At 34.0% G+C, this 15,165-nt stretch overlaps 1 protein-coding gene across 1 annotated transcript in view; it reads right to left on the bottom strand.

Moving 5' to 3' along the window:
* The window catches only part of HOMER1 (homer scaffold protein 1), a 107,779-nt gene that overhangs the window by 54,951 nt on the left and 37,663 nt on the right, over positions 1-15,165 (bottom strand). Inside the window, exons 2-4 of the mRNA XM_081054524.1 lie at positions 12,296-12,452; positions 7,602-7,733; positions 3,528-3,620 (exon numbers count right to left, since the gene is read on the bottom strand). Of these exons, the coding sequence (XP_080910650.1) occupies positions 3,528-3,620; positions 7,602-7,733; positions 12,296-12,452 (382 nt within the window). The remainder of the gene's footprint in view (positions 1-3,527; positions 3,621-7,601; positions 7,734-12,295; positions 12,453-15,165) is intronic.

The raw sequence follows: 15,165 nt of genomic DNA, 5'->3' as shown, positions 1-15,165 counted from the left end.
ACACATACATTCTAGAAAAAAAACATTTTGTTAGCTCCACATCCTCCTGAGATTACACATAAAGGAGAAACAAATATGTGTTACCTTATAGTCTCTCTACCAAACAGTTTGGTCACAAATAGCCCAAAGTCACCTGCTTTCTTTCATTCTAAAACTATTTCACATTGCCCTTCCTTCACCAGCAGTCCACCTATAATTACAGTAAACTCCATTTTATTCTGTTGAAAATCCTAAATCTCATTATTGGTACTCTGACATTGCCACATCATATCCTAGAATTTAAAATTTGCAGGAAGAAGTCTCTTGACTTCTGCTGTTTCATTTCCTACTTCTACTTAGTGTCTTTCCCTAGAGCTCCCTCAAATTTCTTAAATAACAATCTTTAAGTGATAATTTTGATTCTTGTTTCTCCTCCCTTTTCATTCTATTTCTTTCTGGATGTTATTCTCACCTACAGCTTTGACTACCATATGTTTGTTGATGGCTCATGAGACTTAGCTCCAATTTCAAATTTCTAACTACCCACAGGACATATCTAATTGGATGCCCCATTAGGATACAACTTCAATATTTGAAGTGGAAATCTTTTTCTGAAGTTCATGCTACAAACCAAGTATAGAAGTTTCTAAAATATCTAATTCCTCACTTACCACCCTCCTTTATTTACCCTTACCATTTCCTCCAAATTCAGTCAATTTCACCATTGTTATGTCTATTCCCTTCTCTCTATTCTCACTGCCAGTACCTAGTAGGTAAACCCAATGGATAAATGGATAAATACTCCATTGACAAAAGTAACAGGATTAGAGGCATAATTCCACTGTCCTTACTTTGGACAGCAAACAATAATATCCAGAAAATTCTAGTGAAAATTTCCAGAGTTCGTAAAAGATGTTCTTGCTGTATCTTATTCTATAAAACCACATTAGTTATATGACACTTAAAAAGTATCATATTACTAAAAAATATATATATACTAATTAATAGGCATTCACTAATTCTAATGGTATATTTGTGGGCTAGATATATAAGTAATACAGTGAAGGGTAGTAACACTTGGGTTACTACTGTAGCAGATTGGGTTAAGACAGTGAAGTCAAGCTTTGCTCTCTAGCTGAATAGGACTGGAGAGGCCAGTGGTCATACATTTCAAACTAAAACAGAAATATTAAGGACATCTGTCACCAAAAGGGGAAGGGGAGGAAAGAGAAATGAAAAGAAATACTTTTTCTTTTTTCACTATTTTTCTGGTTTCTGTACATTAACAATCAAACTTCAAATGTTTTGAAAAGATAAACTTAGTGCAGTTTGGCTCTCAAATACTGATGAACTAAGGTATTTATTTATTCCTTATATTTCATAGCATTATCCAAATATAAACATCATCGATATATTCCTTTGATAAAAGTAAAGGCTTACAGACATTCCCTCCACCAAAGAGGTGTAGGTATCCACCAAAGAGGAGTGGAAAGGAGTAGTAAGTCATGATTAGAGAAACAGAAACTAAGTACAGTAGCAAAGTGTAATCCATTACAATTTTATAGGAGTCCTTTGAGTATTCTCTTACTGAATGTGCCGCAGCGTCCTTTTGTAACACTTTGTAGGGTCTTTTTGAATCATTCACCTGAGGAACTGAAGTTCTCATGTACTGGTTCTAAATTTTAAATAGGCTTTTATACTTAAAAGTATCACTACACCATCATAGCACTTAGGGAATACAGATTCAAGGGAACATTCAAAATGATCATTCATGTTGTTCCAAGTCACTGTTAGTACAGAGGAGGTGTAATGAAGCTTTGGCTTCAATCCTTTAGTTTATGAGGAAATATGTATTTTTAAACATACTTAACAGGGCTCTCCTTTCCTATTAAAAAAAAGAAACCCCAAAACTCTTTATACCAGTAGAGTTTGCCAAATAGAGTTTGATGCCAGAGTGGATAGGAAGGTAAAAAGCAAAAAAAGTTTTCTAAAATGTTCCAAGGCAATTCCTATTTCATTCCTCAAGACAGTTTTATGTAAATCTACTACTATTGACATTATTCCAGAGAAACACTTGTAACATCTGATCCTTCCTTTTCATAAAGGCCCTGATACTTCAAAAATAATTACTACAGACAAGAAGTCAGCACAAAGCTGAACTCTACTCTTAAGATAATTGAAATGAAAATTAATTTTAGAAAAGCCTGTTATTAAAAAGTTGAAATAATTACAAAAGAACAAGACAAACAAATGAAGAAACAAAAACTCATAGACACAGACAGTAGTTTAGTGGTTACCAGACGGTAAGGGGGGAGGGGGGGTGGTAGGTGAGGGTAAAGGGGATCCAATATATGGTGATGGAAGGAGAACTGACTCTGGGTGGTGAACACACAATGGGATTTATAGATGATGTATTACAGAATTGTACACCTGAAATCTATGTAACTTTACTAACAATTGTCACCCCAATAAACTTTAATAATAATAAAAAAGTTGAATTGGCATTCTATATGAATCATACTATGTACATTAAACCTGTGTGAAAGTACTGAAATGTAACTATTTAATGAACTTTATTGGAGATATAATTAATTTCCAGCTGAAGAAAGACTATGACGCACAAGTAAGAGGTATTAACTCATTTGTCAAAGGAAAAAGTGATACTCGCATAAAACCATTAACCTTTGGGTCTCAATGCTGAAAATAAAGTTAAGATGTTCCAACTGTCAGATTTAAGCACACTTTAAAATCAAGTAGAACAAACTATGTTGTTAAATTTTTATATTTTCTGTATATTACAATGTTTTGACATCTTAAAAACTTTTCTGGCTAGCCAATTTTTAAAGATAGTAAGGGCTAAAGTGGGAGCATGCCTTTGACAGGAAACTAATCAATCCAGAGCCATACCTCCTCTCTCTGGCACATCCATCCTAGGAGGCAATATTCCTCTACCTCAATCATCCCAGGGCTACTTACCAGGCCACTAGATGTCACGCCTATAGTTTGGAGCCCACAGAAATTATTCAAACTAGCAATCCCTAAACTATGTACCCTGTGCTGCCCTACCATTTCTGTGGAAACCCCAATACACTTTCTCTTCAGCATCCCTGTGTTCCTGCTTTCTGCCTCCTGACCACCCCGAGCCATCCCTGTGTACCCTTCCTGTTTGTAGGACCTGTGAGTATAATTAGCTTTTGTTTTCCTGAGTCTCTCCTCTAGTGGCTGCTCCTCAGTGATCCTCCCAGAACACAGAACACAAATAACAGGCAAATCTATGCTCTATAGGTACGATTGTTTGTAAGTTGTATGCACATTAAAGAATCTGTGTTTTAATGACTAAGCTAATCTTCCCCCAGATTCTTGTAGACGTTGGCATATAGGAAAAAAGTGTTTCTCCACTAGTACAGGTTAACTGAAGGGTACATTTCTATGTCTACTTTGGAAATTACCTTAATTTTGCCACTGTTTTGTTAAATTGAACCCTGGCATAAAGGATACCATCTAAAATGAACAAGGCTCAGAAATAAGAATAGAGATTAAATACCTACCTGTGAAGGTGTACTGGTAAGTTCCATCTTTTCTTGTGATTTCTCCTTTGCTAGTCGAGCAGCTTCTTTAAATTCCTGAAACTTTTCTGCAAACTGAATATATAAAGACTATATACATTAACCAAATAAAAATAAGCCACAATGCCCACTTTTCACCTTAGTTTTCTTTCATTTCCTCAATCACTGACTCTTATACAAGCAACTTGCCCTCAAATCAATTACAGGTATAATATGAAAATGATGGAAAAAGAAACCTAATACCAAAACATTTGTACACTGTAAAGTACTTTAACAAATCTCATTCAAAAACATCACAATAGAACTAAGTTAGAACCTGGTGTCAGCTAGCTTACCTATGTCCCCCTTGGTTGTTCAGATATACTTTACTAGGACCAAGCTGGGGGTACAGGTTGGGAGTGGAATCAGTAAAGATTCCACTATGTTTATTTATCATGGAAAAAAATTGAATCTCTTAAGTATCCAACATCTCAGTATTTGGAGCATGCTTTTAACTTTTACTGCAATGTAAACTCTTGCATTATGTAAGGCATTTTATTTTCAACAATACAAAGAGCAATATTTACTATTATCACTAACTGACATTACTAAAACTTCATTTCTAAAGATTCCTAAACAACCAATATACAGCAGCAGAAAGGAATAACATTAACTCCACAAAGGTCTTTAATATTGTTAACAATTTTTTAAAATTACTATACATGAAATGCTAATTCTTAGGAACTAACAGGAATCTATAAACATCATGGCCACAAAACAGTACCTGTTTGTTTCGGAAGTGGAAGCTAGTTTACCACTATTCTCAGAAAGAGCAAATTAGAGCTATAAAATAATGAAATTTAGAAGTCTAAAATCTCTATGCAACTTAAAACACCTATTAGAGTTGGTCATAAAAATATAAAATTATAGTTCCCTCCTCAAACCCCATAAGCCAACACTAATTTCATTTCCATCTTGGGAAGAAAAGCTTTGGTAGGAAAGGCTCATGATACTATGACCTGCTTTGGGGAGATGGAGGCAGGTCAAAATTCAAGTTGTCATTATTACAACTTTTCCGTCTTGTCTTAAACCTTGTCACCCCCACCTACAACTTGTGGATCAGGGAACTGAACCTGTATTGTTATACTTTTCTAATTGAACAGAACATCTCCTTACCGAAAAAAATCTGAATACAAAGCTAAAAAGGTTTTATTCATGTTGGTGGAAATGAAATAAAAACAAAACCATTTTTATTTTTATGTAATCTGTAGTACACAAAGTTTTTCTTACACTAATTTAGCATTCCAAAGTAGTTAATATTTAAAACTCTTCTCAACTTCATAAAGACTTACACCATCGCTAATTTTTAAAGGCTTAGGTTTCCATGATAACAAAATATAATAAGTACTATCACAATATAAGCATAGTTGGAATTTTCCTCATATATCAACCTTAGGGGATCACACATTTCTTCCAATATTGCTACTCTCCCCTATTTTGAGAGGCCTTTGTCTAGAATTACTTTCAGAGCCCTGTCTAGAATTGCTTTCAGAGCCTTCTCCAAACCCTTATAAATGCTTTGATTTACTTATGCATTTTAATGATAAAACAAGCCAAAATATTTACATGTTTGTTTCATTTAAGTAAAAAATTATAAACTCCTTTGGGTCCTCTACAGTCTTCAAAGCATCAACATTAGTCTCCAAGGCAGCTTGGAAAATAAATCATGATTTTGTCATCTCTAGACCAAAACACCTAAAAAAAATAACTGTAAGCTCTTGGAGCCAAGTCTACTGAATAAATAAACTAGACTTGGCTCTTGTTTCCTAATAGTCAATCCACACCCAAAATACTAGGATTCACTACCAGAAAGATTGATCAACAGCAAATTTTTAAGGAAGAAAAAAGCTAATTCTAAGGAAGATAAATAAAATTCTTGAAATATAAAAGCCATTTCTAGAAAAGAAATCAAATGAAAGGAGATAGTATAATTGGCAGAATTTAATAAACTATTCCTTTATTACATTAGCCAGCTGCCCATTAATCTGAAAGATGCAATGGAAAACTTATTTTATTGTCAAAATTACCTAGGCTCAAAAGTCATTTCATGCAAGTTTATTTGAGAAATTATTCCACAATTTAGTTCCTGTGTAGTCAAGAGATTCAGCAGAGGTAGAATATAATTATAGTTCTAAATTTATTTATTTTTTGCTATAGTTTTTAATAGGCAATTCCAAAAGAAAAGTTCCAAAAAGGTTCCACATAATGGCAAAAGTATTAGAATAAATATATAATTTCCGAAGGGAATTGTTTACGGAAGGGCAATGCTCAAGCAGATGGCTGTGTCCTTGTTATGCGGAAATACTTTGAATCTAAAACTTACGACTCTACCATAGTTCAAGAAATGTATTTAGAGATTAGATGGGTGTAAGACAAACCAAATCAGGTAACATTTGTTTGTTTTAATTATCCTACAGAGAATGACTTAAAATTACCAAGGCAAAAATTAAAATAGTCTTAAAATTGAGCTTTACACAACAATTTATATTAAAAAGGAAAAACATTTGGGGCGGCGGATGACTGAGTTGGTTACAGCGCGAGCTCTTAAGAACAGGGTTGCCAGTTCAATTCCCACATGGGCCAGTGAGCTGTGTCCTTCACAACTAAACTGAAGACAGTGAGCTACTGCTAAGCTGTCAATGGGGCGGCCAGATGGCTCAGTTGGTTAGAGCACGAGCTCTCAACAACAAGGTTGCCGGTTCAATTCCCTCATGGGATGGTGGGCTGTGCCCCCTTCAACTAAAGATTGAAAACGGTGACTGGACCTGGAGCTGAGCTGTGCCTTCCATGACTGGATTGAAGGACAACGACTTGACTTGGAGCTGATGGGCCCTGGAAAAACACACTGTTCCCCAATATTCCCCAATAAAATTTTTTTAAAAATGCTTTAAAAAAAAGTAAAAAACATTTGAAAAGACAGTGTTAAAGAATGTTTACAATGAAAATAAAAGGAAACAAAATAGCTTATCTTAACTACTAAACTATCTAATAATATCTTCAAGTCAATAAATATTCACGGAAGTATAAGACTTTTTAAAAGAACTCATTTTTAAGAATCTGAAAGATTTCTATAAAAAAAATAGCTTTAGGTTTAATGTAAATATGAACAGTGTGTATTTACAGGAGCCTGATTAACTTGCACTTGAACAATTTAAACTTCCAAGCCATCAGATCCTGTGTATTCTAAATTACATATAAAGTGTTTCAAATGTAAGGTTATCCTTTTAATTAAATGCTTCAGAGAAGTTTTAAGTATAAATCTGGTGAACATAAAATCTGAAGGACAAAATGAATAATACTCATCTCCTCAATCATCTTAGTAACCTGAGATTGCTTCCTTTTCCTTATATATTCTTTCCATGGAACATCCATAGAACTCATGGTGCTGCTGGCATGAACCCTGCATGGGCTTTTGCTTATAGGCAGGACAACTTTTATTTCCAATATTTAACCTGGTGATGCTCTGTATTCTGTTGGCTTTTCTGGCCACAGTAATTCACTTGGTTAGTATCGTCCAAGAACTCATGGTATCTACTGAATTTCACTTTACTTACTGCATCAGGAAGTTCAAAGTAATTATCCAAATAATGCACAAATTTTCCCTCAACACAGTAATTTATATGAGTCTACTCTCATGTCAAAAAGATGAAATCTATATTACTATCAGCTTGAGCTTTCACAATTCAGAAGAGCCTAGGTCTTGCAGACTATCTCTAACTAAGGGTGCAAAGGCTTGAGAAAAGTCCATTCTGAAGTGATAATCCCTACCTTTTATTTCCTGTCATATACAGTTAACCACACAAATCCTTCTCAATCAATGGTGACAATTTTTAATGTGTGTAATGTATTTTCCAATTGACAGTAGAATCCAATCTCTTACTTCTTGCTCTAAAGTCACTATAGTTGTTCTTAGAATATCAAATATACTTCTATATTTTATACTCCGTCTGCCACTATATATTTAAGACATCTGACTTCAGATGAAGATTTTCACTTGGATCTTATGATTTAACTTACTTTTGAAAGATGATGCTCAGAGGAGAATCCCAGTCCATAAACAGTGTTTGCCCGGCTATCGGCCCACTGGCCAAACTTCTGAGATGTTTTAGTAAATGTCATGTTTGGGGTGATGGTGCTATTGATTATTGCCTAAAAAATAAAAAAAAAATTATGAGTAACTAGCTCAAAATTAGCAAGCAGACATTTAAACACAGGACTACTATGTAGTTACATAAAAACTTAGGATTCCTAATGAGACACAACATTAAATATATAAAGATGGTTAATAGAAATGGTATTATTACAAGTGACAGCACAGAAATATGATAACTACTAGAACTATAAATATAATGGCACTCAATCAAAAATTTCAAAATAAGTTTTACTATGACACAAAAAATTTTAAACAGTTTTTAGTGTGGTCAATTTCTTCCCTTTGAACGTTTAGGATCGATATCTATTAATTTTGGATGATAGTCTCTAGAAGCAAGTAAGTTAGTTATAATACTTGTTCATTTAAAAGTAAGGTCCCTCCCTCCAAAGAACCTTTCAAAAATGAATACATCAATAGAAAAAATTTTCTATTTGTACACTAACTTTCTAAAATCCATAATCAAGAATTTTCTTAAAGCTGACTTACCTGAAATATGATACAGAAAAGACTTTCAATCATTTCGTACTTTTTATTTTACTCAAGGGAAAAACAAATCCCAAATATATATACTTCACTTTTTTTCTCATAAAGCGGTATAAATTCATGATATTGAAAATCAATATCATTTCTGTTTAACACACAGTCTTAGAAAACTAGTATTTTAGTATATTATTAAATATTAACTTTGATTATCACTATACTATGATAGGTTTCAACTATTATTATAACATATTAACATATTCCCCCTGCTAGTACTGTGAAAATACAGAATCTTTTAAGTAGTCTAATGCCCCTAAAATTGAGATGACAAAGTGATTCCAATAATAAAAATGCACATTATCAAATCTATAAGCAGTTTTTTGGTAAACTATTAAATGTAGAATGAAAATCAAGCATTTTTAGAACAAAGCTAAATCTGTTTACCATGTGAACAGTACAATATACATATTTATGAGCTATGTAGGTATGGATGAAATTATAATAATGAATATTTGATACCTGTCCTGCTAAATAACACAGAAGAGAGAGTGGCCTCTTGCTTTCTCTCAGACAGTAGATATGTTATCTGTTGCTTTATGAGAGCTCTTATCCTCAATGAAGCTTTTTTTTTTTACCTGGCAAAATTTATGTACTCCTATTCATATACCTCTCTACTCTTCAGTTCAAAAGCTGCTTTTCCTAGCATGTCATTTTAGATCCTGTAAAATGTGGCTAATGAATGATGGCTCAAACTTCGGGGTTATCATCAAATGAAAGACTAAATGGGAAAGAATATACAGTAGTGCCCCTTAATCCGCAGTTTCCCTTTCTGCGGTTTCAGTTACCTGTGTTCAACAGCAGAAAATATTAAATGGAAAATTCCAGAAATATACAATTCGTAAGTTTTAAATTGCATGCCATTGTGCGTAGCATGATGAAATCTGTCACCATCCTGCCCGGGACGTGAATCACCTCTTTGTCGAGCATTATCCACATTGTATATGCCACCTGCATTCGTCACTTAGTAGCCATCTCGGTTCAGCATCTGACTGCTTGTTTTCCTTAATAATTAATTTTCCTTAATAATGGCCCCAAAGCACAAGAGTAATTATGCTGACAATTTGAACATGCCAAAGAGAAGCAGTGAAGTGCATGTATGCATAGGAAAAAACATAGTACGTATAGTGCTCAGTACTATCTGTGTTTTCAGGCATCCACTGGGCGTCTGGGAAGTATCCGATGTGGATGAAGGGGGACTACCATATTAACAAGTGGTAAATAATCATTTGGTTATTCAACTTTTTTTTATTGAGTACCTAATAATGCCAAGCACAAGTCTATAAACTTGAGATACAATAAGAGGCAACCTAATTGTGGATTACGTTCTAGAGCAAGAAGAATCAGTCAATGAATAAGTAAATAAATAGCTATAATTACCAATGTAATTTCAGAGACTGGTAAATGCTGCGAAGACCCTAAGACCAGGATGTGATACGGAAAGGCTAGAAGGCAAGGACTGGCATGTACTACTTTAGATCTGGTGGTCCTTGACTGTTCCCTGAGGAGGGTTCATTTGCGCTGGGCTTTGAGTGTTTTCCATGACAGAAGGGCATTTAACACGTGATCCTAATAACTCAAAAAGTAAGGTATAAATAGGTTTTATAGGCATCTAACAAAACTGACCCATGTGCTGTTGGTCACTGACCTTCAACTTTAGCTATTTCAAATGGAACTTGTTTCTGCTTAAGAGTTCCATTTTAATCTCCATTCTGAACCTTTCCTTTAAAAACATATTTATTAGAATTCCTTGAGTAGAATGCTACAAAGAATCCATTTAAAAGAAAAATTTTAGTTCTTTAAAATAAATATGTCTCTCAATCCCAAAGTTCTTCTCCTTGCAAGGAAAACAGGTAGAAATGCTGTGTCATTACAGATCATGTAGTGCCCCGATCCTGGCCCTCGGCCATGCTGATGTCTCTGCAGCATGATTAGAAAAACTTCAAGCAAACTTTACACTCACAGTCAAAGCACTGAGAACAAATGGACATTTCTAGTCAGGGCCACCTAAGGCCTTTTCAACTCATCATGTAGTGCAGAAACAAAAGTGGGGGTGGGAAGGAGAAAAACACTCATTTAGCTGCATCAAATAAACCACAACTGCTTACAAAAAAACCCAATGACTCCTGCAGGGAACTGCAGTCGTTAACAATATCAGTATAGAAAAGTAACTAGAAAATGGAAAATGTGATAGAAAATATAACTGCCACAGAGGGTAGATTTTGTTAAAAGAATCAAAACAAAAACTTTTTCACAAGAGTTATTTAGGAGCCTAATAATTATAAGTGGCAAAATGTATAAAAAATGGAAATGCCAGCGGTAGTATTTCATATTGCTTCAGAAGGGAGAACACATGAGGATTATTTAATTACATGGGACATGGGACTACTCCACTTGAACTTTATTTTTATGTACTATTTAACTCTTCTTTCTAATAAAACTATATCTTCTTACCTATGGTTTGGGCTAAGACAGAAACCCAGGTTATAGAGAAGTGAAGCTTCAAATCAAGGAAAAGAAATAACACTATAGAGTTTAATACCCATTAATTTCACTAAACAGTTACAAAATATGACAAAATTATTCATTTAAAAAGCTATTAATTAGAAATCAACTATTAGTATTTCCCAAGTCCTTTAAATCCTCCAAATGAAAATGAAAAGGGTATCAATTATTCAAGTAAATACATTAGTCACTTCTGTACAAGACAAAGTACAAATAGCCCCTGGGGTCACATAATCTAGTTAAGACGAGAGAAATGAACACACAGAAAAAAGACTGGAAGTTGAGCATTAAATTATCTTTTATTCTGCCAAATCACTAGGCAATATATAATTAATAGCCTTATAATATTAATAATGATAACACCGTGTTTCCCCAAAAATAAGACCTAGCCGGACCATCAGCTCTCATGCGTCTTTTGGAGCAAAAATTACTATAAGACTGAGTATTGTATTATATTATATTATACCTGGTCCGCATCTTATATTAATTTTTGCTCCAAAAGATGCATTTAGAGTTGTCGGTCCGACTAGGTCTTATTTTCGGGGAAACATGGTACTTAGTAGAGCAAAAATTCAAACCAGACAGTCCAGCTCTTAGAGTCAGTGCTCTTAACCCTTACACTGCACTGCTAAAATATCAGAGAATGAAAAGTCCTCATGGCTTCACAGAAGCTTGAAGGAGAAGAATGGAGCCCTCATCTTTCTACACAACTTATGTCTAGAAACTAATGGTTGGTATTTCTTTATCTGTGCGTTGTTCAAAATCACTGATGAAAAATGGAATATTCCTCCTTTCTGAGGGCATATTATCCATCAGGAACTCACCTAAGTGTTCTGCAGATATTAACTCATTTAATCCTTGTAACTACCCATACCGAGGTGAGAACAATTAGGCTCAGAGAAGTAAAGTAACTTGCCAAAAGTCGAAAACTTAGTACGTGTAGAGCTGAGATGTGAACCCAGGCAGATCATGCTCTTAAACATTACATTATCTGCCCCTCTTACAAATAAAAACTAATGTCTTGTCCATGTGCTTCTCTTCAGAATAAGAGATGTCAGCTTTTAATGTTGATATTGACAGATTTCATATGATTTAGGAATTCAGAACTGCCTACAAGTCTATATAAGTTTATATGTAAAGAAGTCTAGTTCCTCACTTGACCATATGCTTTAAGAGTAGAAACTGTGTCAATTCTGTTTACCACTATACTCCCAGCACCTAGCATAGGACCTGACATATAACAGATATACAATGACTATTCTTCAAATAAACTAACCTCAAATTTGTAGAATATTTTGACATATAACTCAATATAGATAAGGTGGTTTATCCAAGTAATTTAGTGGACAAAAAATGGTGTTATCCTAAAAATGATCAATTTTGGTTTTTTTGAAAGTTTTAAAAACTCTAAAGGCAATATTTTATTTTAATGAAGATAAAAATCCTCTAAATAAAACTGAAATGCTATCCAGTATAAAACAAAATAGCAAGATTACTTACAGGAAATGTAACTTACCTTTGAGCCATCTAAACTGATTATCCTATACACATTTCTTGTGCTGTCATAGAAATAAGACACAGTAACTGCGTGCTTGCTGGTGGGTACCCAGTTCTTCTTTGTGTTTGGGTCAATCTGGAAGACATGAGCACGAGTGCTGAAGATGGGTTGTTCCCTGTGGGGGAGAAAATAAAATGACAGACTGAAAGCAGCCAATTTTATTCCACTGTATAAACAGAACACGGCAAACGTGAGGAGGACTCCACGTAACCAAAAACTCCCACATCTCTGAAAAGAACAGAAACTTTATTTCCAATTTGAATATTCTAAGTATTCAATCATAAGCTTCTTTAAAACAATTCCTGTCAATCCTCATTATTTGAAGATTCTGTATTTGTGAATTTCCCTGCTCAATAAAATCTATTTGTAATCCCAAAATCAATATCTGAGGTACTATCTTGGTCTTTTGTAGTGGAAAATGTGAGCCACCTGACGTGTGTGTTTCCTTCTGAGGTGGATAAAGGTAACATTGACTTCTTGTTTCGGCCCCTATACTATGTGCCCCTTTTTCCCCCAATCTATTTAGCACCAGGTATTTTGCATTTTTGTGCTTTTTGTTGGTGCTTTCACTGTTTAAAATGGTCCCCAAGCATAGTTCTGAAGTACTGTCTGTTCCTAGGGGCAAGAAGGCTGTGATGTGCCATATGGAGTAGATATACGTATATAAGCTTTGTTCAGGCACGAATTATGTAGTGTTGGCCATGAGTTCAATGGTAATGAATCAACAGTATATATTAAATAAGGTGTCCTTAAACAGAAACACACATAAAACAAGGTTATGTATTGACCAGTTGATTTAAAGGCTATGACAAAAGGTATGCAGAAAAATAACTTTATATTCCCCCTAGGAGCAATGGTTCAAAATTTGCTCATTGAGTGTTCATGATGCCTTTATAGAATGTAACTACTGCTAATAATGAGATTCGACTCTACCCTGTTAAAATACATATCTTGTATTTGACCTTCGCTAGGTTAAAAGTTTTTACCCATTTAAAACTACGTTATTCTGGGGAGTCAGTGAGAGCTTGCTCCCTGTCATATGTCATCAGTTTAGCTCAAATAAACTCTTATAGAAATTCTCTACAGGTTTGGATGTTTCTTACGCCAACAAGACCAACAAAATTTTTATAGGTTAGCACAGAGAAGTTCAAAAAAATAAAATGATGAAAGAGGAACTAACAAAGAGACAAACTTTCTTTCTTTCTTTTTTTTTTTTTTTTTAAGTAATGGATGAGGGAGGATCACTGAGAACTCAATGTCTTGAAGAGTTAACAGAAATAGCGACCTGCCTGGACTAGAACATGCTATAAATTGAAAGTGTAGTCTACACCACATATTTTGTAATTTGGAGAAATTTCTAACCAATTGGAGCCTCAGTTTCCTCCTATCTAAAATAAAGAATAAAAAAAGTACATTATTCTGGTAATAGGTAAATAACTTACTGAGGAATGTACATTCAGTAACATCTCTACTATATTGAGAAGTATGTGGAAAACAAAGTAGCTCACCACCATAGTATCTTTCACTTAGATTAAGCACGGCCTTAGACATACAATAGAGATTTTTAAAATTATAATGTCAAGAACCAAAACTACTGAAAAATACATACTCAAAATATGATCATTATAGATTTTACAGTCTGAAAAACAAGCATGAGATTACTTGTACATAACAGAAGCATCATAATGCAAAATTTTCCAAGTTCTGAGTAAAATTCTTTTGAAAACAGCATTTACCAAACTTTTTTTGAGCCCAAATAACACAACACCTTTCTTTCTTAAAGCAGCTTAAGGTCCTAAAGAGAAATTTAACTGGCATTATGTAATATTTAAAATTAAATAAATTTAAATTTTTTAATTTTAAAGAAAAGAGAGTATGGAAAAAAGGGAAATTAGAAAATAGGTAAGGCAAATCAGGGTCCGTAACAAAATGGTCTTTTGGGTCAATAATAATGGGGAGAGTGTCACATGTCTATGACTACTGCAATCTTTGGAGAGGTGGTGTGAAAGGGAGGTACCTTCCTTGTAGGTAACCTAGCTCTTCCCAGTTTTATCTCTGGAAACTTCCATAACAACCTCTCTTACTAAAAAATCTCTTTTGAAAGGAAGTGATACATTTTATGCCATTCCCTAAAAAGTGACAGAAAGTCATCATTTCTAATTCAACTACTATCATATATGGAATCCTTCAACAAATAATTATTAACAATCTGGCAAGACATTGTTACAGAATATAGAATTCTTCTGAATTGGAAGATCTTATTTATTCCCTCTTTCCCCATTCTCGATCCTTATTATTCAGTGAGACTGGTGCTACTCTTGAGTTATTTTCCAAAAATGCTGCAACCTCTAGTTTTCTTTTTTCACCTTTTAATTAAAGTTCTAGGTATAATTGTAGTTGGTCAGACCAACTGTGACTAGTTCCAATTCACAGGGAAATCAAATCATATGAAACTATATTTATTAAGGCATGTAAGGAAGGAAAGTGGGACACTCAGAGTCTTTACTGACTTGATAATTTTTTTTTTTCACTTGACGGGGTGAATTTTTAAATAGTGCAGATTGGTAATTATAGGAATGTGTTCTAAAAAATGTATTTTCTAAAAAACTAAAATAGTTGATAACACAATGATATTATTTTTGCAATCATCAAATTCTTATTCAATGAAAATGCAACATTTTGAGTCCAGTAATAATTCCCACATCACATTAGTTCACTCAATCGAATTAATCTGCAAAATCTATGCGATTTAATTCCCTTCTGAATAAAACTCTTTGGAGTAAACTAGCTTTTTTATAAGCAAATTACATTTGACATCAACTAAATAT

Source organism: Rhinolophus hipposideros (genome assembly GCF_964194185.1).
Source record: "Rhinolophus hipposideros genome assembly, chromosome: 7".
NCBI classification, from domain to species: domain Eukaryota; kingdom Metazoa; phylum Chordata; class Mammalia; order Chiroptera; family Rhinolophidae; genus Rhinolophus; species Rhinolophus hipposideros.
This window is presented reverse-complemented; position numbering and strand designations above follow the sequence as displayed.